Source organism: Chrysemys picta, chromosome 1, assembly GCF_011386835.1.
Source record: "Chrysemys picta bellii isolate R12L10 chromosome 1, ASM1138683v2, whole genome shotgun sequence".
Lineage (NCBI taxonomy): Eukaryota > Metazoa > Chordata > Testudines > Emydidae > Chrysemys > Chrysemys picta.
In genome coordinates, this window is record NC_088791.1 from 201,254,232 (window position 1) to 201,279,905 (window position 25,674).

General features: G+C 40.5%; 1 protein-coding gene across 3 annotated transcripts in view; it reads left to right on the top strand.

The window, feature by feature from the left end:
* EFHC2 (EF-hand domain containing 2) overlaps positions 1 to 25,674 on the top strand; it is a 90,556-nt gene that overhangs the window by 41,143 nt on the left and 23,739 nt on the right. For all 3 annotated transcript variants that reach the window (XM_005301778.4, XM_065578539.1, XM_042859190.2), the window contains 6 exons: positions 2,412 to 2,663; positions 4,210 to 4,320; positions 4,665 to 4,803; positions 13,825 to 13,990; positions 15,375 to 15,517; positions 24,767 to 24,963. In XM_005301778.4, coding sequence (XP_005301835.2) covers positions 2,412 to 2,663; positions 4,210 to 4,320; positions 4,665 to 4,803; positions 13,825 to 13,990; positions 15,375 to 15,517; positions 24,767 to 24,963 — 1,008 coding nt within the window. The remainder of the gene's footprint in view (positions 1 to 2,411; positions 2,664 to 4,209; positions 4,321 to 4,664; positions 4,804 to 13,824; positions 13,991 to 15,374; positions 15,518 to 24,766; positions 24,964 to 25,674) is intronic.

The window sequence follows — 25,674 nt, forward strand, 5'->3', positions numbered from 1 at the left end:
ATCCACTCTGTCTCACAAGCTTCCAGTTTCATGTGCACATGCACACATCCCACCAAGTCTCCCTCCCTGTCAGTTCCTAAACACTGTATAGATTTTTGTTTTCTGCAGGGTTTGGGATCTGTCTCCCCACAAATCAGGGAAGAGCAGTGGGAGTAGCAACAAGAGATTTTTCCCTGGTCACTTTCTTGAGGGCCATGTCTCCTTTTCTTCCTCATCAGCATGGAGGAGAGGAGGCATTGTGCTTTTTTTCTGACCTGCCCTTAGTGGGAGTTGTGGTCAGGGGTTTGCAGACAGTTGTCAGGGGTCCAGCCAGCATCCATGGAAGCAGCAATTAGTACAGACCCCACATGTCTGTCTCTCCCTTCCTGTTGTTGAGGCTCCTCTGTGACAGTGACCAGCAGTGACAATGGGATTTAACACCCCATAAAGATCCATGGGGCAGCCTGCACATCTTGGAAGCTGTGTCAGGCTGTCTGCAGTCTCAGGCAGACATCTGTGCATTAGTTGTCCTTTGTTGATGTTTTCAAACTTTTCACCATAACTACAAGGGCTAGAAACTTCCTTTATTTTTTTTTGTCAAATGAAAACTGAAATTTTGAACTCATCACATGACTTCAGGTATTGGGCCTATCCCTTTGTTTTAATCTGACTCTATAGAATACACTTGTGTGAAAACACACCCAGGATGAATTTTCCTAATGTTGATGAGCTCTTAGTTGGTAATGGGTGTCTTTGCTCGATAGCTTTTATTGCTAAAGGTCAATCCTATTTTTTTTTTTTAAGAAATGCAAAATAAACTCACTCAAATGGGGAGAGAGAGAGAGAGAAGAATGAAAATGAAGCTTCTCTCTTTTGGTATTTGCAGTTCAACTACTGGAAAATCATACACACAGCTGTAGTGCAAATTCCAGCCGGTTTTGTGGCTCTTATTTTTCTGTGACTAGTCAGTGGAAGACAAATCTTTTATTTTACTATGATTGGGCTGCTCAGGACCACTTTGAACAAGGTGAAGCCTCTCTTGGTTGGCTAAACCAAGCTCTAAATAAGCACACGGCAAAAAGAGAAAGATGAGAGAGAAGCAGGAGGAATAAGGTGGGGGTGGAAAATGCTACACAAACAAGGTGCAGTAGGAACGTTAGATTCACATCTCTGCAGTTGCTCAGACACCGCCATGGAAAAAGTGATGTTGCCTAGTTCCCTCTTCTTGTTTAGTCTGGTCACAGCACCTTGGAGGTCTAGGGAAAAGAATGCCAAATTGTGTGATGGTAAATCCCTGCATTCCAACGTTGGGGGAGGGTGGTGACTATGATGGAAATGCTGGTGCTGGTTGGTTGTGACATGGATGTGCAAAGCTTAGGATCACATTCTAGAAAGTTTTCAAGTTCCCCTTAAGGAGAAGAAAATATCCAAAAGTTGTCCCATCTAAGTGCTATAAAGGTCAAAGGATGCGTCCACATGTAAACCATCAAAAATTTGTCTCGATTGATCAAGTTTAGTCTGTTTCTAAAACAATTATGTAAGCTCCGCAGAAGCCTTGAAAACTCCAAATCAACAGTTATTTTTTAATTTCAAACACCTTGGTTTATATCATCTCTTTGACTGCATCCTATGCTTTTTTTCAGCAACAATTTTATATATTTTTTGCCAGTTAAAATCACCATTCTGCCATCTTTCATCCTCTTTGGACAGTGCAAGTTCTCAATTAAGCAAAGCATACGTATTCAGGACAGCATTAAGCATGTGTTTAAAGTTAAACATATATAAAAGCTGTCCTAAATTGGGGCCTAAAACTTTAGCCCAGGGTAAGATATAATGCAATACTTCTCCATCCTGGAACTTCCTATGACTGGAAACTGCTGCTTTTCAGATCTTATACTAAATGGGATATATTTTCATTTTGAAGCATATGTGTAATTCCTATTTATACAAATGAGTGCATGCCAAGAAGGGAATATACCCCATTCAATAAGTGTAAACCACATAGATCACTTTGTAGCTCAAGGTTCCATATAACCAAATCATTATATGTTAAATCCTGTAAAAAATTTTTTTTAGTTTAAACTTTCTTCCACAATAATTAATTACTGATATAAAATATCTTCAAAGAAATCAAAGAGGGTGATTAATATCTTATCGTTAAAAACTTGCCAATTTTTTGATCAGAAGGACTGTTTATAGCAAGAGAAACAAGGATTTAAAAGTCTAAAATAATTGATCTTTTCAAAAATATACCGAGAGTATCTTCTTTTTTCAAATAGTGCTTTGGCTATGTTGTGTTTGATTTACTGTAGCTAAATTACATAATTTGAAACCCTTAAAACTAATCTGAGAACATGTCTTTACCCTGTTTTTTTTCTGCACTTGAGAACATGTAATTTTAAAACTCTCTTTCATTTCTCCTTGATCTTCAGATAGCAGATAGTATGAAGCCCTTGCGCCCTTATGAGCGCTTTGACACTCTGAAACAGTTTCTGGAGTACGATGGACACGTTTTACGTTTTTACTGTATGTGGGATGATACAGAATCCACGTTTGGGGACCCACGAGAACTTATTCTGCACTATTTTTTGGCTGATGATACTATTGAAATAAAAGAAGTGATACCAGTAAACTCAGGCCGCGATGCTGTTCCACTTTTCCTCAATAGGAAGAAGCTACCAAAGGTGAAGAATAAAAAATACAGCATATTTTAAGTTCTTTTGCCAACTAACAGCTTAAATGCATTATTTTGAAGTGCCTGTATTAGGAGTATAATGATAATTACAGTATATTATCAAAATGACTGAGAATAACCACAATTATGGGATTTTTTTCTTGCCTACGTATTTGATCACACAATAGGTACAAAAATTATAAAAAAATAATTAGGCTTGGGCATGCTATACTTAATCAAGAAGAGAGAAAATTCAGATGGGTGAAGTAATAGGTTTGTATTCTACAATTTCCTTTTCCTTATAATTTTATACCAATGCAGAAATTTAAGTTTAATAGTTTATTACTCCAGCACACCAGTGTAAATCAGTATAAGTCCATTGAAATTAGTGGAGTTACACCATCATAAAACTGATGTGCATTCAGAATTGGGCCATGATTTTTTCCTAAGTCCTTAAAAAAAGTCTAGTTTCAAGATTCAGCAATGTAAATTGTTGCTAGCAGCTACAGTATCATTGCTTTAACTTAATTCAAAGCCAGCTGAAGTCAATGGGAGTCATTCCACTGACTTCAATGGATATTAGATCAGGACCTTAGAGAGGGTCTACTAATTAGTTTAGTCCTCCATAACTTATTTACCATTTTAGAGTTTGAATACAATGTTTTTGTGTCATTCCATTTTTAAACTGGTGATAGACTTGAACCATTATAAGTCTGGAGTAATGCAGTGATGAATTATTTCCCCCCTCCTTTGCTTTTAATATTTGTTATAATATTTAATTTTGTAAGCCATAGGTGTTTATAGGCCAAGTTAAAAAATAAACAGATCCCTGCCTTAAAGAGCCAACAGTCTGGGACCCTGATCTTGCAATGAGCTCTGACTTAGCAGACCCTGTACCCATGCACTGCTCATTGAAGGACTGGGATTCAAGGGTCTATTTCTCTCTGAAGTCAATGGAAGTTAGAGAAAGGGGCAGCAAAGGATTACCCAAAATGGGGATGGTATACAGGAGAGACTGGGGTTACATTAAAGATAATGAGATCTGTTTTAGTTATACGCACATCTAGTTGATTCTTCATCTAAAAATGTTTTGTATTTTTTTTTTTTTTTGGTTATAACTAGAATAAATTACTAGTATAAATTAAAAACCTCCTATAGGAACATTCATCACAATAGAACAGGCTGATTAGCTCTTTTCTATATTTGTACAGAACCCAACACAATGGGGCCCCAATCCCGTTTGCAGCTTTTACATGCTACAATAATATAATAACTACCAGCAATAATAATAAGATATGCAATACTTTAGTTGTGCCAACCTTTGCTTTCCATTTGCTTCAGAGAAAGAGACTGTGCCCTTGGGTGCACAGTAGGACTCTGAATGTATAGTTTGAACAGCAGAGTGGCTTTGGAGGTCAGTAACATTAGCACACCTCAATATGGTCACTAAAAATGTTCACACAAAAACAGTCACATAAAAATTGTCTCATACAACTACTGGTTTTGTTTGGTAACTGAAGTCTCTGTTCTTAAGCGTCTGTTCTTTTTCCTTGCAGTATGCTCCAGCAGGGCTGTATCAGCCTGGTGCAATCACAGATCGCACAGTTCTCAATGTGTTTGGAGGCTTAGTAGGAAATAAAGGCCGTTACATTCTGGACAATCGTAAGGTCAGATATTTTTGAATACCTCAGGCCATCTAATGTAATTACAGTTGTTTTATCATTTCTAACATCCTGCTTATTTAAAACAAAGAAGGTTATTTGTAAGAATGTTGGTGTCACTGTAGAACTGCTTAAATGAGCAGTGTTGAAATTTAATATGCAGTGTTTGTGAAAATGTTTAGAAAAAGCTTTAGCTTGGAGTGGGAGTAAAAACATCTAAAATGTGAAATATGGAGGTTTTTTTGTTAAAGATCAAATATTTATGTAAAATTTCAACAGTTTTTTTTTTTTTTTTTTTTTTTAAGAAAGTTCCATAGAGGTGCTTCTTAAATGTTTTTTTCTTTTATTAGACAGGAACTGTGCATCAGGAATTTTACAAAGACTCTGACCTGACAATAGGGGCAGTGATCAATGTTTGGGGAAGGAGGGTAAAACTCTGTGACTGTGATGAATTTACTAAAGAATATTATATGACAAAGTATGGAATCAGTAAGTAGCTATATTTATCCTTTTCTGTGCCTGCTTTTAAACTTTGAATTTTTAAAAGGTTATTCTCTATTAATAGAAACACTTTTATTTATTTGAATTAGAAACCTGGAGCAATATATAATCTGCTTTAAGTAGCTAACAGCAAAATAGTAGTTTTGCAGGGGTCCCAGTGGAGTTGTTATAGAGTTAAGGCCAGAAAGGACCACCCGTCTGACCTCCTGCACATCACAGACCACTAAACACCACCCAACCACATCCAGACCAAGCCCAACAACCAGAATTAGACCAAAGTGTTACAGTCTTCAGGAAACTGAACTATTGTGTGCCAAAGTCAGTGAACAGGACTGAGGTGCACCAATGCAATGGCAGGGAATTGATTTAGTAAGATATACCCAGATGTTCCTAGCAAGTGACGTGTGATCCATGCTGCAGAAGAAGTCAAAAAATGCCCAATATCTGTGCCCATTTGACTTGTGGGAATATTGCTTCCCATCCTTGGATATGGTGGTCAGTTAGACCCTGAGCATATGAGTGAGACCCACCAGAAGCCCCTGAAGTGTGAGATTTTAGGAACATAAGGCATGAACTGTAAGAGCTGTCCAGAGGTGCCTAGCCCAGTCCTCTCTCAGTGCAGGCAACCCTGTCATACAGTCCTACTTCATAAATTATCTTAAAGCTAATTAGTTTGTTTGCCTCTACAGTTCCTGTTGGGAGGCTGTTCCAGATCCTCACCCCTCTGATGGTTAGAAACCTTCTTCAAATTTCCAACCTAAATTTATTCATGGTCAATTTATACCCATTTATTCTTGTGCCAACATTGTCCCATAGCTTAAATATCTCTTCACCCTCCCTGTATTGAGGGAGAGCAATTATATCCCCTCCCAGCCTTTGTTTTGCTAAACAAGCCAAGCTCTTTTAGCCTCCTCTTGTAAGGTAGGGCTCCATTCCCCTCATCATCCTAGTAACCCTTTTCTACACCTGTGCCTGTTTGAATTCATCTTTCTTGAACATGGGTCATCTATCGTGATCTATTTAAGACCAACCCAGATTTGCATGTTGTGCCCTTGACTGTTTTTATTTCAAAACCAGGACAATAAAATGATCCTACATAAAGGCTGTTGATTCTTCCACCTCCCTATTCCGATATCCCTATTCCGATATCCCTACCTTCAGTCAGAGTTTGAACAAGAATGTACATCTGAACATGTATGTACATTGGCTTCAAGACTAAGCTTGCTAAGTTTATGGAGGGGATGGTATGATGGGATAGCCTAATTTTGGCAATTAATTGATCTTTGACTATTAGCGGTAAATATGCCCAATGGCTTGTGATGGGATGTTAGATGGGGTGGGATCTGAGTTACTACAGAGAATTCTTTCCTGGGTGTCTGGCTGGTGAGTCTTGCCCACATGCTCAGGTTTTAGCTGATCACCATATTTGGGGTCAGGAAGGAATTTTCCCCCAGGGCAGATTGGCAGAGGCCCTGGGGTTTTTTTGCCTTCCTCTGTAGCGTGGGGCACGGGTCATGTGCTGGAGGATTCTTTGCACCTTGAAGTCTTTAAACCATGATTTGAGGACTTCAGTGGCTCAGATATAGGTTAAGGGTTTGTTACAGGAGTGAGTGGGTGAGATTCTGTGGTCTGCGTTGTGCAGAAGGTCGGACTAGATGATCATAATGGTCCCTTCTGACCTTAAAGTCTATGATTCTATGATTCATATTCTTCTCATCACAATGCATTTTGTAAAGATGTCAGATCTATTTTCTGAAAACTGTTGCTGAGTTTAGGTGTTTGAGATGATTCAGTGCATCCTCACAACAAATGCTGGCAAATCTACACTTAATGCTCTCTACTATACAGAATCTGTGCAGTTTGGATCATTACAGCAGGTATCCCATAGTGCCTCAAGAATTGCAAACTGGAGGACTGAATTTTGGAAAACAATCAGCATTTGTCTCCAAGATGGGAAAACATTCTGGGAGTATGGGATTTAGTTTAGCGATCCCAGAATTCCCCAGTCAGAATCAGAGCTGTTTTTAGTATGGGTGTCTCCTTGGAAGAGCAGTTTATCCTACCATCGATTTTAGTTATCCAGTGAATAGAAACTAGTGAGTATATGGACTGCTCAGAAGTGGTGAGAAAAGTACTGCTACAACCCTTTTCTGACATGTGAAACAAGATATCTGGGTAGACCTGTTTGTGACCCAGACTCATGACCAGATGGAACACAGAGTTTGGACCAAAGTCCAATTAACTCCTTGGTGGAATGAGGTACTGTAGCGCTATAGAATGAAAGCAATGAATGGCTGAAAAACATCAGAAGGAGGAAGGCCACCATTTTATTTCTCTGGAGGCCCAATGTTACGGTAGAAGCCTTTATTGAAGCTAACTACACATATTGAATACTGCTTCTTGTCTCACTTGTTGGCATTAGAAGAAAACAGTTGGAACAATACTGGTGCAAATATGCCAGGCATTAAAAAAGATCCTGTCAGAACATGTTGTTAAAGTTAAGAATGTCCATACTGTGATTACTGGAATGGTGAATGGGGCTTCCGTAATTGGGGTGGTGTGGTAAGTGGAACACACACAACCATTATCTGCCCACCAAGTAATACAGCTAAATATTACGACCGCAAAGGTTGTTTCTTTAGTGTAATAGTGGCTGGTTGACTGCGGGTACTAGTTTATGGATATTAACTTCAGCTAGTTGGGCAAGTTTATGAGAGGGCAGAATGGCACAGTGTTTCCCACACACACATCAGAAAAATAAATAGTGTGTAATAGGGTGGTAGGATCTATAATTCTATGTAGAAATGCAGGCATCTTGATGTGACCCACCTTGTTAACAGGGATTAGAACCTTGCATAAAGCTGCTAAGTTCTGCTGATTTACTGTGACATGTGTTAACCCCCTGGATACCCTATCAGGATATAAAAAGGCGTGACCTTTTAGTCAGAGAGGACTAAAGGTAGAGACAAGGAGGTCCTGTGGGTAACTCTTGGAACAAGTAGGGTTGGGGGAGAAAGCTCAAGGTTGGGGTTTATGTTTTGTTGTTTGTGAGTTACCTATAAATTCAACCCCCAGGAAAAGGGTATGTTTGTCCTCCATGGAGCTTGTGCACTCTTTATTTGGAGCGGGCAGAAATACCATGTACTCTCTGTGGGCTTGATCATGCAATGTGCTCAGCACTCTGTTCCTGAGCCAGCAAAGCACTTAAGCAGGTGCTTAGTTTTAACTTGTCTTCAGTAGGACTGTGCCCTTGGCAAAGATTAAGCACTTGCTTAAGGGCTTTGTTAAATTGGGACCAGAATGCTCAGCACCTTGCAGGACCGAGCTCACTGTTGCTGTTGTGATTTTGAGTTACTCATCTTACCCCCTGTTGTTCTTTGTACAAGCATTTATTTGACTATATGGCTTCAGCAGGAGTTGTATGCTGATAGAATTGCCTTTTAGGAGGACGAGGAGATTTCTCTTGAAGTGCAGTGGTTATGCTCATCAATAGGTTTCCAATGTTTCTGCCTGTTTTCCTCGGCATAATATTTGTGAAAGCAAAGGGAAATTTTTCAAAGGACAGCGGCTTTGTAAACGATAGCTCATGCCCTTCAGCAGGAAGCCTGACATTATTATGGATGAATGCAGCACTGATCTGAATGCAAGGGAAAGACACCTTAATGTGGGATATATTCTGCCTAAATTTTGCTAATGCAGCTGCACAGAAAGAGAAGGATGATCTGAATGCAGCAATGGCCACATATACATTATAAACAATGCATACCCAAATGAAATGGGAAATTTACTCATGAGTATGTCTCTGAGGAGAACTATATTTATCTCATCACAGCACAGAAGTAGAGTAAGAAGTGTCCTTTCTTAAATACCTTTCTATTATTTATTAATTAAATATTATGTGGAGGGGGAAGAGGGATTTCTTGTGAGCCAAAATACATAGGGTCACATTTTTGGCTGCACTGCCAACCATGTGACAAATAGGTGCTCTTGTAATATTCCTTTTGGAAGGCAGGAGAAAAGGAGGTGTTACCTCCTTGTTTTCCTTGGTAGGTGAACTGTGAAGCAGGATCCCATTTCACTAAAAAAATAAAGTTGGAAACTAGGGGAGGCCTCTTCTATACCTGTTGGTTGTTGGCAAACACATGAACCAAGCATTATGTCCAGCGCTAGTCATCTGTTTTCAGTCCAAGGGAATTGCAAGTACCCCTTCACTGGTACTTTTAAAATGCCATTGAAATTGGAAGCAAAAGATGAAATCTCAAATTTGAAAGCTGATTTCTTGCTAGCATAATGCTTTTGCTATGCCACCGAACTGGTCCTTATCACCATTTTTGCTACTGAGAAGACTACATAATATTCAAGTTTTTTTTTATTCTTAAGGGGGACTGGATGGCTCTGGGGATTAATAATGGGCTATAAAGTTTTTCGCCTTTATGTTGCTGGTTCAGATCTTGTTTTGTGATTGAAAGTGGTTAGAATGTAGTGACTATTCAGTGTGTTATGTGAAATGAATTTGATGGTGTCAGTGGACAGGTGTTCTGATCATAAAAAACAGCACCACAGTAAGGCTCCTTGAATTGCTCTGGAGACTGAACTGCTCTCTCATGCATAGAGTATATCTTCACTACACAGATAACTCCAGCTCTTACCTGGGTTTTAGCCCGAGTTCCCTAATATCTAGATAGAAAATCGTCTGACTCAGGTCTGAGGGTGCTTTAAGCCCAGGCTAGGTTACATTGCTCAGCTGGAGGTATGGGTTAGACCCCACTTTCACTTAGGCTAGAACCCACCCACTTTGCAGTGAAGATGTAGACAAAATCACTCATGTTCTAGTAGTCCTCCGATGCCCTTCCCACAGTCCTTCCAGACAGACAAATTCTCCCTCAACTGACTGGGAATGAATTCTACAGCAAAGGAGCATGGGATATACTTCCCTCCCATCCCCCCAGACATGCATGTCCGAAGGCAGAAACAGTGAGAACACATTAAATAGGGTAGGACTTTGCAGATGGGGCACTCACACTTGGGCACCTAACCCAGGTGCTCAGACCCAGATACCAATCACCCAGGTTAACTGTGGGGTGAAGACATACCCATAGAGATGATCCTTCAGTTTCAGGATTGAGGTGCATTGATGCAGCATTGTGGAGAAAACTGCCAGTGCCTATGGTGTACCTGTCCTGTCCATGAATAGGATTTCATTACCCACGGCTTTCAATACCACAGTAAATTCACATTAAAATGTTGGCAGGAATGGTAGAAGGTCATTGTAGTAGGGGGCGACCAGTGAGGAGATGGATAGATGTTGTGCAGCAGATCATTGGGAGATCAAGTGCTGTGTGCGAAAAGTTAGCTATGGATTGAGAAGGCTTCCGAAAATACTGCTATGGTATCACTAGTATTCAGACTTAAATAAATGAACTTCACTTACTTTATTTTCTGCATTGTTCCCTAATGATTTGCAAGATGTTTTTTGGGAAGAACATATAAGAACATTGGATTACTCTGCAGATTGTTACAGCAAGGGACATATTTATAAATGTTCAAAAAATACTTCTGCTTAACTGTTTTGTTACAGACTTTCAGGACTTTAATAGAGATAAAATATGAGTTCAGGGATAACACATCATTAAATTGTTAGGAATTGGTTCTGAGGGTCAAAGTTAAAGACCACACATAAATAGTACATAATTACACAGAGCCCAATCTAGATTGGCTTTATGTAATGGGGCCTGGGAAGACAAAAAATGGACACCTAAATACACAGCAATTGAAAGCTATGGTATTTTGTTGATATAATGACTTATTAGTGCTATATTAAGCATGGTTGATTATAGGTATGACTGACGCATTAAAACAAATGTACAAATGCTGAGTACCAAGAGAGTAAAACTAAATGGAGCAATTATCTTTGACTTGTCTACTAGACACACACTAGGTGGCACTGTTGGAGTGCAAGAAAGATCTTAATCAGTGTTCCATTTGTTATGTAAGCCCCACAAATTAAAGCTACCGTAGTTGAGAATAATCAATATTATAAATCTGATAGTTCTTTTTCAAATAGAGAATACATGTGTGATCACCTTGTGATTCAACATACAAACTCATAGGGATTCCTCCCCCTTCTCAGTATGCAGAGACTTATGTACACAGTGTTTGTTTTTTAACTAGAGTCGCACATGTAACTCCTCATGCACTATATTGAAATTGTTTAGAGGATCAGTATTGCCAGAAATAATGTTTGTTTTGTCATGTGTTTACTTATATGATGCTACTCTGTTACAGTGATGGTTTTTGGTGTAAAATTTGAAAATTTCCTAGCAGGAGACTTCTTTTTATTTATTGATTTAGTATTTGAGCCCTCCCAGACTAGTTGCGCTATATCATGGAAAGGGCATGTGTAACTTCTGAGGGAAATACATTGGCTGCTTTGTTTTTATAGAAACTCCTCTTGACTGGTTCAAGAGGAGGCATTAGCTTTTCCATGAAGAACTTATTCTCAACAGGATATGTTGCAGTAGAAGTAACTGCTGAAGGAAGGATGGAGAAGGTGCTTCTTGTGTTTAGGACTTTACTTAGGAGAAATTCTGACATCTGAATTCTTGCTGTACTTTTCAACAACAAACCTGTCTTAGATAAATCTGAATTTAAAAGAGTAGGTTGCTGTGATCTTCGTTTATTAGCGTGTTCTAAATCACCGGTTCTCAAACTCCATTGTGCTGCGACCCCATTCTGACAACAAATATTATTACATGACCCCAGGAGGGGGGACCAAAGCCTGAGCCCACCTGAGCTCCCCAAAGCCAAAGCCTGAGTCCCACTGCCCCAGGCAGGGGGCCTGTAACCTGATCTCCATTGCCCAGGGCTGAAACTCTCTGGCTTTGGCCCCAGAAAATCTAATGCCAGCCCTGGCGACCCCATTAAAATGGGGTTGTGACCCACTTTGGGGTCCCGACATAGTTTGAGAACCCCTATTTCAAATAGATATGTAGACTGAAAAAGCACTTCAGGAAAAGTTTGGATTGGCCCAAATTTCACTCTTTTCCTCTACATGGGCCGAAACCAAACCTACAGTACAATAATGTTGGGGATGTTTCAGATAAAAAATGCATTATTCATTCAATCAGTTTTTCTTCCTATAGAACTATGTGTAAATTTCACCATTTTCACTGGATACTTTTGTTTTGGTGATGAAAAGGGAAAAAATGGTGAATTAAATCTCTCCCACTCCAGGTAGAAGATACAATGGTTGGGAAGGAAAAAAACCCATTCTTCTTTGTGGCCATTGTTGTACACTGCCTTTCTGAGGCCCTCAGTTCTTTCATGGACCGTGGATGCTGTGACATCCTTCTGGCTGGTGCTTTGCCTAGTGTGTTGTACTTTTATTTTCCAGCATCTATCAGTGTTGCTTCCACGTTAATAAACTTTATTTTCAGGGAATATAATCATCAAGACTGTATCTATCTAGGTTCTTCTGTTGGCTGTAAGCCTCAATAGCTGATGCAAGTTGTAATACTGGGAAAAACAGGTTCAGGGGAGCAACTATGGCACACCAGAGCAGCAGCTGACACTGGGGCAGCAGGATTTTCGCTAGATATAGGGATCAGAGTGGACCTTATAACAGCTTGTTGAGTTGACAAGCATATGTGAAGAAAGGACAGATTGGTTATTGGTCATGTTCATATGGAGAAAGGGATCATAGTTGTGGAATAGTGCTGATGAGTGAGTCTGGAGCTCAGGCAATATTTAAGAGTAGGGTAGGGGAAAGACTATAAAAGTAAAGCTTCAGAAAAGGTGGATGTATTTGGGATAGGACTGAATTTATTGGCAACTTGCCAAGACTGACATAAACATTTGAGTTCTTCCAATACAAACATAGAAATTGACAAAAAGCAGATCAAAAAATATCACAAGCAAGGAATTTGAATTGTGGAATGATCCCAAGGGATAAGAGTTGAAAAGTGGTTTTAAAATTTGGTTCTTCTGTTTAGGAATAATATTTCCCTTACTATTGACTGATTTCTTCCAAACATTATAGGGCATGGGCAAAATCCTGGCCCCATCGAAATTATGATAGCAGTTTTGCCATTGATTTCAATAAGGCTTGCATTTCACCCTATAAATAGTGAAGCAAGCATGATTTAAAGCAGGGATCTCAAACTCAAATCACCACTAGGGCCACATGAAGACTAGTACTTTGGCCCGAGGACTGCATCACTGACACCTTTTTATACAACGATACAAAAGTATAGTCAAAAATTAAAAAAATGAAGAGTAATATAGTATGCTATTAAAAGTCAATGTATTGACTTTTTAAAAACTGTAATGCGAAGAAGGGTTTTAATAAAATATAAACACCTGTAACTATTCCTTATGTGGTCAGTAACACTGATGATGATCTACATGAACAGTCTATCAACATAGCTTTAATGGCAGTAACTTTTTAAAGTAACTATTCATACAAAATACGTTGCCACTTTTAACAAACATTTTTCCCAACTACTCATAGCAAAGAATCATACATGCTGAACTTTGTACCCCAGACTGCTCATCTAGTCCATGAGTCCCTGCCCCTGCCCCACCTCCTCCCATCCCTTCTCTGCCCCTATTCCAACCCCTTCCCCAAATCCCCGCTCCAGCTCCGCATCCTCCCCTGAGCACGCCGCGTCCCTGCTCCTCTCCCCTCCCTCCTGGAAAGTCCTAAGTGCTGCCAAACAGCTGTTTGGTGGCAGGAAGCGCTGGGAGGTAGGCAGAGGAGTGGGGAAGCAGCGTGCTTGGGAGGTGGGGGGTTGAGGATGGGGAGGGGGAGCTTGGCTGCCAGTGAGGTCGGCGCCTATGGCAGGCCGCAGGAATTAACTCCGCAGGCCACATGTTTGGGACCCCTGATTTAAAGGGAGAGGTTCTGCTCTGTTACACGAATATATTAATAGACATCTATACTGAAAATACAATATCTTTAATAAAATAGCATGATCTGAAAAAAAATCTTGCTGTCTTATTTTCTTATAGAGGATTTTACCCCAATTCCATTCAAGGCTCCACCTCCTTCAAAAATAGAAAAGAAGTTTCCACCGTACACTGGATTTGGTTCTGAAGAGGATTCTCTATGCTCCTGCTTGAGCCTTCTTCCTCAACCTCCCCAGAAAGATTTCAAGAAATTCATGGAGAAAGACAGGTATTTTAGTGAAAGATAATCCCAGTTAATTTTTTTAATTCCTGGTTGCAGGGGAGAGGGGTGCTAGGTGAAATGTCAAGGTTACCTTACTTAAGTGTCCGGGTATATTAGGACTTGGTTAGCAACATTGCATTCGGCATTTCTGTGAACGAGGCAAATACCGTCTTCTGTGAAGTTAGGGTCTAATCTGATTCCCATTAAAATAAATACAAGGACTCCGTTGACTTTATTTGGCGTTGGATCAGACTCTGAGGGTATGTCCACACTTGGAGCTAGGATGTGATTCCCATCTCTAGTAGACATACTTGCACTAGCTCTCATTGAGCTATCATACTAAAAAAAAGTAGTGTTGCTGTGGTAGTACATACATGCAGTGGTGAGAGGTGGTTGTGGCTAGCTGCCCCAACTATGACCCAACCAGACCCCATGGGTACATACTTGGGGTGGCTAGCCTGTACTGCTGCTGCTGCTCCCCGTGTTACCATTGCTCCACTACTATTTGTAGCATGCTAGATGGATGAGAGTTAGTGTGAGTATATCTACTTGAGCTGGCAATCACACCCCTGGCTCCAAGTGTAGACGACTAAAAAGAATTTCAGAAGATCCACAAATATGATATAACCCCCGTTTGTTTCTCTTGAGATTTCCTGACAGTTCCTTTCTTTGTTGGCTGGTTTTCATGCACAGTTGTACTATAGCAATATGAAAACATTAGCACCTTTTATTTCCATTGTGGGTTATATAGATTGTGCCATGATTTATGAATCCTGAGTAAAAAGCAAAGCTGCATTGCAGATCTGAGGTCCATTAACCCACATGTAGAGCCTTCAGAAAAGGAGAATGCTTTTAGAAGACTTTATTAAAATTGTAATAATTTATATAACCATGGTACATTTTGAAATAGTAACGTCTAAATCAATAGATTTACTATTGTTGAATTCATGCAGTTTTCACATTTTAAAAAATAGCCACGTGGAAAAAGAATCTGATTGGCCAAATTTCCTGGAGCGGGTCCTGACATGTATTTTGATTTGTATTTAGGTTTGAAATTAATACATCTAAAAAATGTTTTTCCCCCCAATGAAATTTCTGGAAATAAACTTTGAGCCTGATTTGCAATTGAGATTGAATACAAATGTAATCAGAATCTGTAATCAGAGAACCAATTGTGCCCGGAAAAATAATTCCTTTCTATCTGGCTGACCCTGCTTGGCTTTGTTAACCCCATCTGAAAATTATTTTTGAAAAAATAGGGAACTTCATTCCATTTCTTGTCCAGACCAAGAATATGCATTTTGTTTATTTCACAAAATACATCTCCAAGTAATGAAAAGTTTCATCATACTGTGTACTGAATTTCTTGCCACTTCTTCTGCCCTCATAGAAAAGGCCTCGAAAGTAACCTGCTGCGCTTTCTTGCAAAATTTATTACTGATAATCCCATTGACAAGGATCGGCAGTTCATTATTTCTTATTTTCTGAGTGATGACACAATTTCAGTGTTTGAGACCCCACAGCGAAATACAGGTAAGGGATAATAACCCTCTGGAAGTAATTCCAAGAGTTCTGCTGCTTTGATTAAACCCTATGGCCGAACTCAGTCCTAATGGAAGTCTGTGCAAATCCTTTTGAATTCAGTCAGATCTACATCTGTTTCTTTCAGGCTTGACTGAGGTCTACTGTTTTACCTTAATAGTAGTTTGCTGTGCTAATTTATAATCTGTGATACTCAGAATGAAACCATTTGTTGTAAGACAACACTTCACAACATTTAAAGTTATTGGCTCCTAAAGATGGTGGCACATATTCTATTTGCAAACCTTACCCAGGGGAGCTTGCTTTTGTTATAAATAACGTATAGAAACTGTATTGTTGTCATTGATGGTAAATAGAGATAAACCCATAGAAAACTTAACACATTGGAAATCCTACAGTAAGTTCTATGTTTTGCAGGATCAATATTATTATGCTAGCTACTGTATATGTTTTCCATTATGTAGAGGCACAGTATAAAAGCAAAATCATTGTAATCTATTTTAATATACGTAACAATATCTTAAACAATACACAGTTTATTGGCATTCGAAGGGTAAATTTGGTCTTGTGCCAGTAGCTGTCCTAGTGACTTGCTAGAGTGACATTGATTTGAATTCCAGGAGACAGCTCATCCAGGCTTTCTAGTGATGAACGGTCTGTGCTTCAAGTCCTTGTCCATATGTATTTCACTGTTGGTGAGCATGCATCCAATACAATTAAGTCCAGATACTTTGGGCCAGCAATGTTCTTTGGGGACCATGCCTGCGCCCTGAGTATTCCTGTGCCTCTGAGGGCAGAAAGGGCAGGGTGACCCTACCCTTCATTTCCTTCTCCCTTCCTCTGGGTATGGGTTGGAACTTGCAGTGTCCAAGCTTCTTAGCTCATTATGTGGCCCATTCTTTGTTAGGTAAATAGTTCTGGATAGTTAGGTACTTAGTAGTTAGTTAGTTAGTGTTATTGTTACAGATTTTTGATAGTAATTCCTTTCTTCCTTTTAGAAGGAAATTCACTTTTTTGTTTTCCCGTGAGTTAGCTCTGGAACTGAGATCAGTCATAATGGCTGAGCAGAAATCTCCAGGCTTCAAAAATTCCTCTTCCGGTGAGGCTGTAGTGCCTTCCAATGATGGGCACACTAGATGCTTACTGTGTTTGGGTGAGGTGCACATAACAGAATCATGTACCATGTGTAAATCAGTTTCTATGAGAACCCAAAGAGGTAGATTTCAGAGTAACAGCCGTGTTAGTCTGTATCCGCAAAAAGAAGAACAGGAGTACTTGTGGCACCTTAGAGACTAAGTCTCTAAGGTGCCACAAGTACTCCTGTTCTTCTTTTTTCAAAGAGGTAGAGAATCTCCTCTGAAAATATTCTCCCTGGAGAGGTCAGTGCATCCCTTTCCAAACCCCAAGACACCTGGAGCAGCAGTTTCTTAATACTCATCATCTAAAAGTGCTCTGGCTGCCTCCTTAACTCCTGGAGTCAAAGTGGGAGCAGAAGCAGCCAAACTAGGGAATGCTGCACTGGGGGTGGGAGAAAATGGGGCCTCATGGGCCATCTCTCACCCCAGCATCTCCTTGAACCCTGAACTGAGACTTCCCCCTACTCTGGACGCACTAGGACCCAGGTGGTGCCTCCCCTCTTCCTTTGCCATGTGGCCTAGCTGGTCAGAGTCTCCAGCTGGCTGGAGTTGAAATGGCCAAAACAGGGACCTCTGGACATTCAGAGAATTTTCTACAGTTTTAACTGGACTTTCACTGCCCTGTGTTTGATTGGCTGTTCGTTCCAACACACCCCTCTCCCTCCCTCCCATTTTTTCACCTCAGCTTCACTCCACACCTGCCCCTCTTACCCTGTCTCCCTCATGCCCTGCCCTTCAGTGTCCCCTCTCCATTCTCTTTTCTTTCCATTTAACCAATCCCTTCCTAAGTAAATCTACACCCTAAAACCCCCACAAAAAGTTAAAAACTTGTGGAATTAGTTTGTTAGCTGCTATCACACTTTTCACTCTGCTGTTGTTAGAGACTCCTCACACCCTCTGTCTGTCTTGTCTATTTAGACTGTAAGCTCTTTGGGGCTAGGACCACTTACTACTCTGGGTTTGTACAATGTCTCGCAAAGTGGGGTCCATTCTTTGTTGGCTATTAGACACTTCAATGTCGTATTTATTTATTTATTTATTTATTGTAATATATATATTTTTTAAATATATGGAGATATCCTATCTCCTAGAACTGGAACTGGAAGGGACCTTGAAAGATCATTGAGTCCAGCCCCCTGCCTTCACTAGCAGGACCAAGTACTGATGTTGCCCCAGATCCGTAAGTGGCCCCCTCAAGGATTGGACTCACAACCCTGGGTTTAGCAGGCCAATGCTCAAACCACTGAGCTGTCCCTCCCCCCCCATTTATTACTGTAGCACCTAGGAACCTCCGTCATAGACCAAGACCTGATTGTGATAGTCACTGTTCAAAATAAACATGATTAATAATTAATAATAGCAGCTGCTCCTAAAGATCCATCTTTCTAGTTTGGTAAAATCTCAGGGTACAGAGGAAGGAAAGAGCACTGGACCCACAAAGGAAAGAGATCTCTGTCCTCTTCCTCAAGGAACCATAAATCCTCTCAAACTTCAGAAGAAAAGGCACCCAGTCTGGCACCGTTCACAGTGCCTCCCTTGGTAACGCGTAAATCTCTCAGTACAGAGCTCTCAGCATTGAGGCCCTCATGTCTCTCATACTAATAACCCTGGCACTATGACCATCTACTCACCTGTCTTTGAAACCAACATAATTAGTATAGAAATCCTATATAGCATTGAAAGACCTACTGGTCTCTTCAGTGCTGGACTCTCCACTATTAGCAGTGATGGAACTGCCTCCTCCAGCACCGACTGCTGCTCTGACACTGGTACTAGGTACATTAGTGGTACCAACCAGGGCACAGACTAAAGGTGCTCCTAGCACACCAGCTGCTACAGCTCCTCCTCTCCAGGAGGACTATATATTCTCCTCCTCGGGCTCTGCAGGCAGTAGGGAAGTTGGCCCACTTTGTTCCCCGGGGTCTAGATATTCAGGCAGCATACCACGGAGAGGGAGTCAAGGGTTGATTTCTATTACCCTCACATAGAAGCTCAAAGAGGGATAGAATTCTCTGGTATCCTCTCCCTTGGCCACCTGTGTCTTGTGCTTAACAGTACTTTTATCTGTATTGGGCTGTGAGAGGAAAGCATCAGGCTAGAAGGCCAGTCTCTGCCTCCCAATCCAGGATTAGATCCCCTTCTTCACCTCCACCAACCCAATCTGCTCCACTCCCAGCTGAACAGACATTCATGGTTCCCGGTGAGGAATCCCAAGCAGAAGCCATCTTAACCCAGTTTCACATGTCCTCATCATCCCGGCATGAAACTGTTGTCCCTGAGTCATTTACCTCAACCCTAGAGGGCTATGAGTTGTTCCAGGACTTGTTATGCAGAATAGCTGACACGCTGGAGATTCCAGCTGAAGCAGTACAGGAAAAATCGCAGAAGCTTCTGGACATCCTACACAGGTCCATACTGGGATCTCTTGCAGTGCCCATCAAAGATGGACTTCTAGAATCAGCTAAATCGCTCTGGCAGACACCTGCCTCTTTGGTATGAGCATCAAAGAGCTCAGATCATCATTGCCACCTAGTGTCTTCCCAGGGTATTGAGCAATTTTATACACGGCTGGCATCATGGGTGGTTCTTGTGGTGAATGAGAGAGATCACGTGGAAGGCAACACAAAGCAACATCAAAAGACAAGGAACCCAAATAATTAGATTTATTTGGATGAGGAAAATTATTCCACATCGAGCCTGCAAATGAGTCATTAACTACCAAGCCTGGTTGGCAAAATACAATTATCTGAAGTGGGATTACATGGCTAAATGTGTAGGCAGGCTTTTTTAAGACAGTAGGGAAGAATTTAAGTTGCTCGTTGCTGAAGGTGAGGTGGTTATGCATATCACTCCAAGCAGCCTGTGATGCTGCCGGTATAGCTTCTAGATCTATGGTAACCTCATTTATATAAGTTTCAGAGGGGTAGCTGTGTTAGTCGGTATCATCAAAAACAACGAGGAGTCCTCATGGTCTCTTAGAGACTAACAAATTTATTTGGGCATACACATGCATCTGATGAAGTGGGTTATAGCCCAAATACATTTGTTAGTCTCTAAGGGCCACAAGGACTCCTCGTTGCTTTTCATTTCTATAAGGGATCCTCATGTCTCTGCTCTTTAGGGATCTCTAACGAAATTCAAATAACAATGGAGGATCTCCCATTCAAGGGATGCGAACTCCTCAGTGCTAAAGCAGATGAGGCCTTACACTCTCTGAAGGACTCACATACTACACTGAGATCCTTAGTGGTTCTATATTCCTGCACCATTGCATTTATCCTGAGTGTTCTCAGGACGTTCAGGCAAGATGCAGCCAGTATGATCATAGTTTCAGCATGGCCAAGACAATTCCGGTACTTTACGCCTAAAGAATCTCTCCATCCAACCTTCAATTCAATTGCCTCTCCAGCCAGATGTAATATTTCAGGCACTATGAGATTCTCCATCTGGATCCACATTCCCTGCACCTTAGGGCATGGGTGCTGGCTAGCTGACCTGAGTGGAAAGATCCTATTACCCTGAAGTACAAAACATCCTAATCTGCAGTAGAAAAGATTCTACAAGGCATACTTATGCTGCTAAATGGAAGAGATTCATAATCTGGGTGCAGCATCAGTTATTTCCATCCCTGGAACAGATTCCAGACATACTGGACTACTTTCTATCTTTAAAGGACTCTGGACTGTCAGTGAGTTCCCAGAGGGTTCACCTAGCAGCCATCTCAGTTTTCCACCCTCCACTTCAGTGATATTTTACATTTCCACACCCTACGGTAGCTAGGTTTATATATCCCCCCAGTCAGAGAACCTCTCCCTCTTCGGGATCTAAATATTGGACTGATTGGGGCTAATGGCCCCACCTTTTGAGCCAATGGCCATATGTTCTCTCTTTCCACTTTTTATTAAAACAGCTTTTCTGTGGCAGTAACACTGGCCCAAAGGGTTGAGGAGATACAAGCACTTGATGGCAAGGCCCCCTATAAAGACAGGGTGTCCGTAAGACCTCACCCTAAATTTTTACGGAAAATGGTCTCTGTCTTTCACTTAAGTCAGGTCATCCCTCTACCTGTTCCGCCCCCTCCCTCCCCCCAAAATTCACATTCAGATAAAGGTGAGGTGAAATGAACTTTACAGAAGTTCTTAGTCCTATCTACATAGAAGGAGAGCACGCTAAGTCATTCAGGATATCCCCAAGATTATTGATATTTTATGTAGACAGGGTTAAAGGACAAGCCCTTTCAACACAGATGTTCTAACTGGATTTCCGCTTGTATCAAGTGATGTGATGAATTAGCTAACATACTCTCATAGGTGGGTCTACATCTCAGTCTACCAGAGCACAAACAACATCTGTTGCTTCTTTGATAAATGTTCCCATACTTGGAGATACTAAGGTAGCTACTTTGGGCTCAATACACACATTCACCCAGCATTACTCCATAGTGGAAGCATCAAGATCTGATGCTAATTTTGGTAGGACTGTCCTACAATCATTGGTTAGGTAGACTCCTAGCATCCACCTCCTGTATCCTAGGTCATTGCTTGTGAGTTACCAACAGTGAAATGTTTATGGACAAGCTCTCAGAGAAGAAGAAATGGCTACTTGTACTTTACAGTAATTGGTTCTTCAAGATGTGTTGTCTATATATGTTCCATGACCTGCCACTGTCCCCTCCCCCCTGGAGTAGAGGCAAAAATTGAGTGTAGAAAGGCGCTTCACCTGTGTTCCATAGCTTCTAGCTTTCACACTTTTACTGTTCCATCCTACGTATTAGATCTATAACTAGTTATAATGGAACTGTCTATAGAAACAGTTGCTTCCATATATGTTCTATGAATAGAGAGAAGATGCTGGTACAAATCCAAAAGGTGGAACAATATATCAGTGTCTTTCCATTCCCTTGGATTTTGCTTATTTTAGATAGTATGCAATGCATAATGCATACACAAACCCTTTATCCATATTGATGCTTCCAGTTGCTGCTGTTATTGTTTATTCCTTATTTTATTATTAAATATTTGTGTATAGTGCTATAGTCATGTATGGCAATTCACATAGCAAATAAAGACATGATGTCCACCTCAGCCAGCTAAATTGACACGAGATGACACTGGAAAGAAAACAACAAGCAAGGGAAATGCAGGAAAGAAGAAATACACAGAATAAAGTTAAGGGTTTGTTTGGGTACTACATTACCTATTGTAGTAGTTCCTGGGTGGTCTTTTTTGTTTTGTTAATTACCTTTAATAATTGTTTTAATGGAATTTGTGGATTGTTGTTTGAGGGATTGTGAAAAGCAGTGGGTTTTGAGAAGATATATAGTAAGGGAGATTGCTTGGCCTACCAGACCAGTGAGACCATTTCAGGCTCGGAAGCCAGCACTCAGGAGTGCACGGACACTTGTGCGAGAAGGGAACAAAAGGGGATCAGTCATTGGCAGAGAGAGAGAGTCAGCATAATGGTAGTAGCTCAAATCGAGTGGATGAGGTTACCCAGGCATAAAGTGCAGAGGAAGAAGAGGAGGGGGCCAAAAGACAGAATTTGGGAGTAAAGAGGAGGTGGCGCCTCCAGAGGAGATACTGGACGGAGCACTCCAAATCAAGTTTCTGATAGTCAAATAAAAGTACATGAGTTCAGAAAGGCGAAGTAGAAGAGAGTTAAGGAGGATGATATGGTCAACAGTGTTGAAGGTAGTAGAAACGTCAAGCAGGGTGAGCCTGGAGAGGTCAAGGAGGATGAGACTGAAGAAGAGAGATTTGGACTTGGCCAAGAAAAGCTCATTGGAGACTGACTCAGTGAGAGAAGTCTCTGTGGAACAGAGGAGTGAAAGGAAGTACAAGCTGCTAGAATGTGAAAGGAGTTAGGGAGACAGGGTAGCAGTTGGAAAGGTGGGAGAAACTGAGGAAAATTTATTTTTTAAGATGCAGAGAAGTAGGTATGTTTGAAGGCAGAGAAAAAGGAGCTAGCTGAGAGAATCAAGATTAAGAATGAGAGAGGAGGGGTTGCGGAGGTCACAGATGGGAGGGTACAAGGGATAAGGGCAAAGGGACAGGGATTGGAGGAGGAGAGTGGGAGGGATACTTTGGCATAGGGAGCGAGGTGGGACTGGAATGGGTCTAAGTAGGGGGAAATAATGACCTCAGACCAGATGGGAGTCAGGCAGTAACAGTAAATTGTTTTTTTTTTTTTAAATGATCATCCTTCTTTTACTCAGATTCAAAATGTTTATGATTCCTATTTTAATTTTAGAAATTGATGTTAATAGGCAAATTAAACTATTTGGAGTTGCAAAACGAACACTACAACCTTAACATTGTTCTCATTTTTCTCAGTACAGCATCCTGAAAATCACAGGGGGAGAAGCAACTCATTATTAATATTTTGCAAATTAGATTAGAAATTTAAATTTTTGGACATTTTGAAGCTTCTGTTGAAAAGGGGAGCAAAATCTGAGACCTATGGCTCCCCATATAGGAGACTATAACCCATTTTTCACCTTGTGTTAATACTAATCTAGCAGCTGTACAAACACCTGCAAGGACTGATCTGATCTCAGTGGAAGACTTTTTTGTTGGTGTTTATTTTGAGTCTGCTTCTTGTAGATTTCCGTTGAAATTGCTCATCTGATCTCAACCTAAGGTCCTTAACCTAGCGGTGTTCCTTATTGTTATTTTAATTTTTCTTTGCAATACTAGAAAAGTGTTATTTTTAAACATTAGAAAAATACATGAAGGTAAATTTCTAATTTAAACACACAGAATGAGGGAAGTGCAGTCAGGGCTAAAATTCCAATCTCATGGTGGCCAGTTGTGCTTAAGTATTGCATACATCTTCTAAAACTGTATGATCTAAAGTATCATATGTGCTGCTATACCTAGGTGAAAAGGAATGTGTTAAGTTCAGAGTTCCATCCTTAACTTTGAATTTTCCTGCTTTTTTTGGGTTTAAACTAGACCCTGATCATTACCTTAATGTATTTTTTTCTATCACTTTTATGATGTTAGTGGAGCAATTAAGTAAGATATCTGATCCAAACTCTTGTTTAATAAGTAGTTGGGTTTCACATTCACTTACAGTTTTGACTATAAATGGCATTTTATTACACTGTCCATCAGCCTTTTATTGGATTTACATCACTACAGAATATGTAAGACATCATAAAAAGTTACAAAAGTATGCTTTTTGGCTTTTGGTTTGAAAGGTTAGATATAAACAGGAAATGAGGCCCAGGCACTACAGAATTGGCGTAGTGCACATTTAACATAGTAACATATCTTGATAAAACATAACACTTGACAAACTGTTTTCTAGAACTTGGTAAATGTGATGCAGATTTGCTGGGCATTGCAAAACTATAGTAAATCAATTCAAAAGAAAGCCTATTCCTTCTAGTATTTTACATGCTAGTCACTTTAGCTTTACAAACAATGGTACCCATTCTGCCCTACTTGCACTTGTACTTGGCACTTAAATGTCATTTACATTTTAAAATCCCCCTATAGTATAAATCACACACAGTGCCCTTCAACCACATGCTCAGTTCCCATGAGGTGAATGAAATCATTATATATGAAAATAAAATTACCACGAGGACATCAAGTTTACAAAGGAAAACCGATCAGAACTAAGTTGCATTGGAAGAGCTATCTGGGAAAGCTAGAGCTATCTAGGCCTATATTTTTCACATTCATAAGCTCTTAAAAAGAAGTTGGAATAATGGTAAACCAAAAATTCACTATATAGGACTAGGACTTTCTCCTTATCCAAAGCTGTATTTGGCTTTAGCTGTTCAAGTGCAATTGCTTGTGTTGTATCCCTCCCAAGGATCCCAGTGCTGATGTCTGGGTTGTGGAAACTGTGAGAAGAGGCAAACTTCTGTCACATTTTCATGAAAAAAGGAAGGTGTTTGGCAGGCATTAAAAGGATCACATGTCATGGAATGTGCACAGTGTAATTGTTGCTGTGGGCACTGATCTAGATGGCCCTTTTCAGGAATGAGGGGGGGAGGGGGGAGAGTCTGGGAGATGAAACTTGAAGATGAAAACTAATATTTAAAAACAAAATAGCAAAGTACAGCTAATTATTTACAATTCTGTTCCTCCAGGGATACTTGGTGGGAAGTTCCTGGAAAGAAGTCGTATTAAGAAGCCTGGGCAGGAGCTCTTTAAGAGTGAGATATCTGAGTACTTCAAAGCTCAGGATCTGTTTGTTGGAGCCAAAGTTTGTTTCCATGGTCACAACTTTCTTTTGGTGGATGCTGATGAGTATGCTTTCAACTATATGGAGAAGCATGCAGATGAGGTGAATTGGGCTTTTGCTATTTAATTTTGCCTTTCAGGACTGTGCATTGAGTATCTTATCTATATAATTTTCTCAGAACCAAGTTTACCATATTTCTTCATACTAAAATGTATACTGAACTATCATTATTTAATTATTTATCTTAACAATTTGATAATTTCACTACCCCCCTCTCTGTGTGTATATATACACCTCTAGCCCGATATAACGCTGTCCTCAGGAGCCAAAAAAATCTTACCACGTTATAGGTGAAACCGTGTTATATTGAACTTGCTTTGATCCGCCAGAGTGCGCAGCCCCACCCCTCCGGAGCACTGCTTTACTGCATTATATCTGAATTCGTGTGATATCAGGTTGCGTTATATCGGGGTAGAGTTGTATATAATCTCTGATCATGTGCTTCGTCACAAATATCACATATTCCCTTCACAGCTGGGGATTCAAGCTCTCAGTTGCATTGAGTTTTATGATCTGCTGACACTGGCATTGTTTTCAGAAAGGAAAGCAATAATTAGCAGAGGGAGGGGAAAAACTGATGACACATATTTTTATTGTGCCAGTTAATTTATACATGGTCCTGGTAACCGAGTCGATGTTAACCAAAGCCACACAGGTATCTCATAGTTGTTCTGGCTGCATCTTCCCACAGCAGTTGTCACATGAGGCACTGGCAGAAACAGTAACTTGGAGGAGAAGATAAAAACAAGCTGC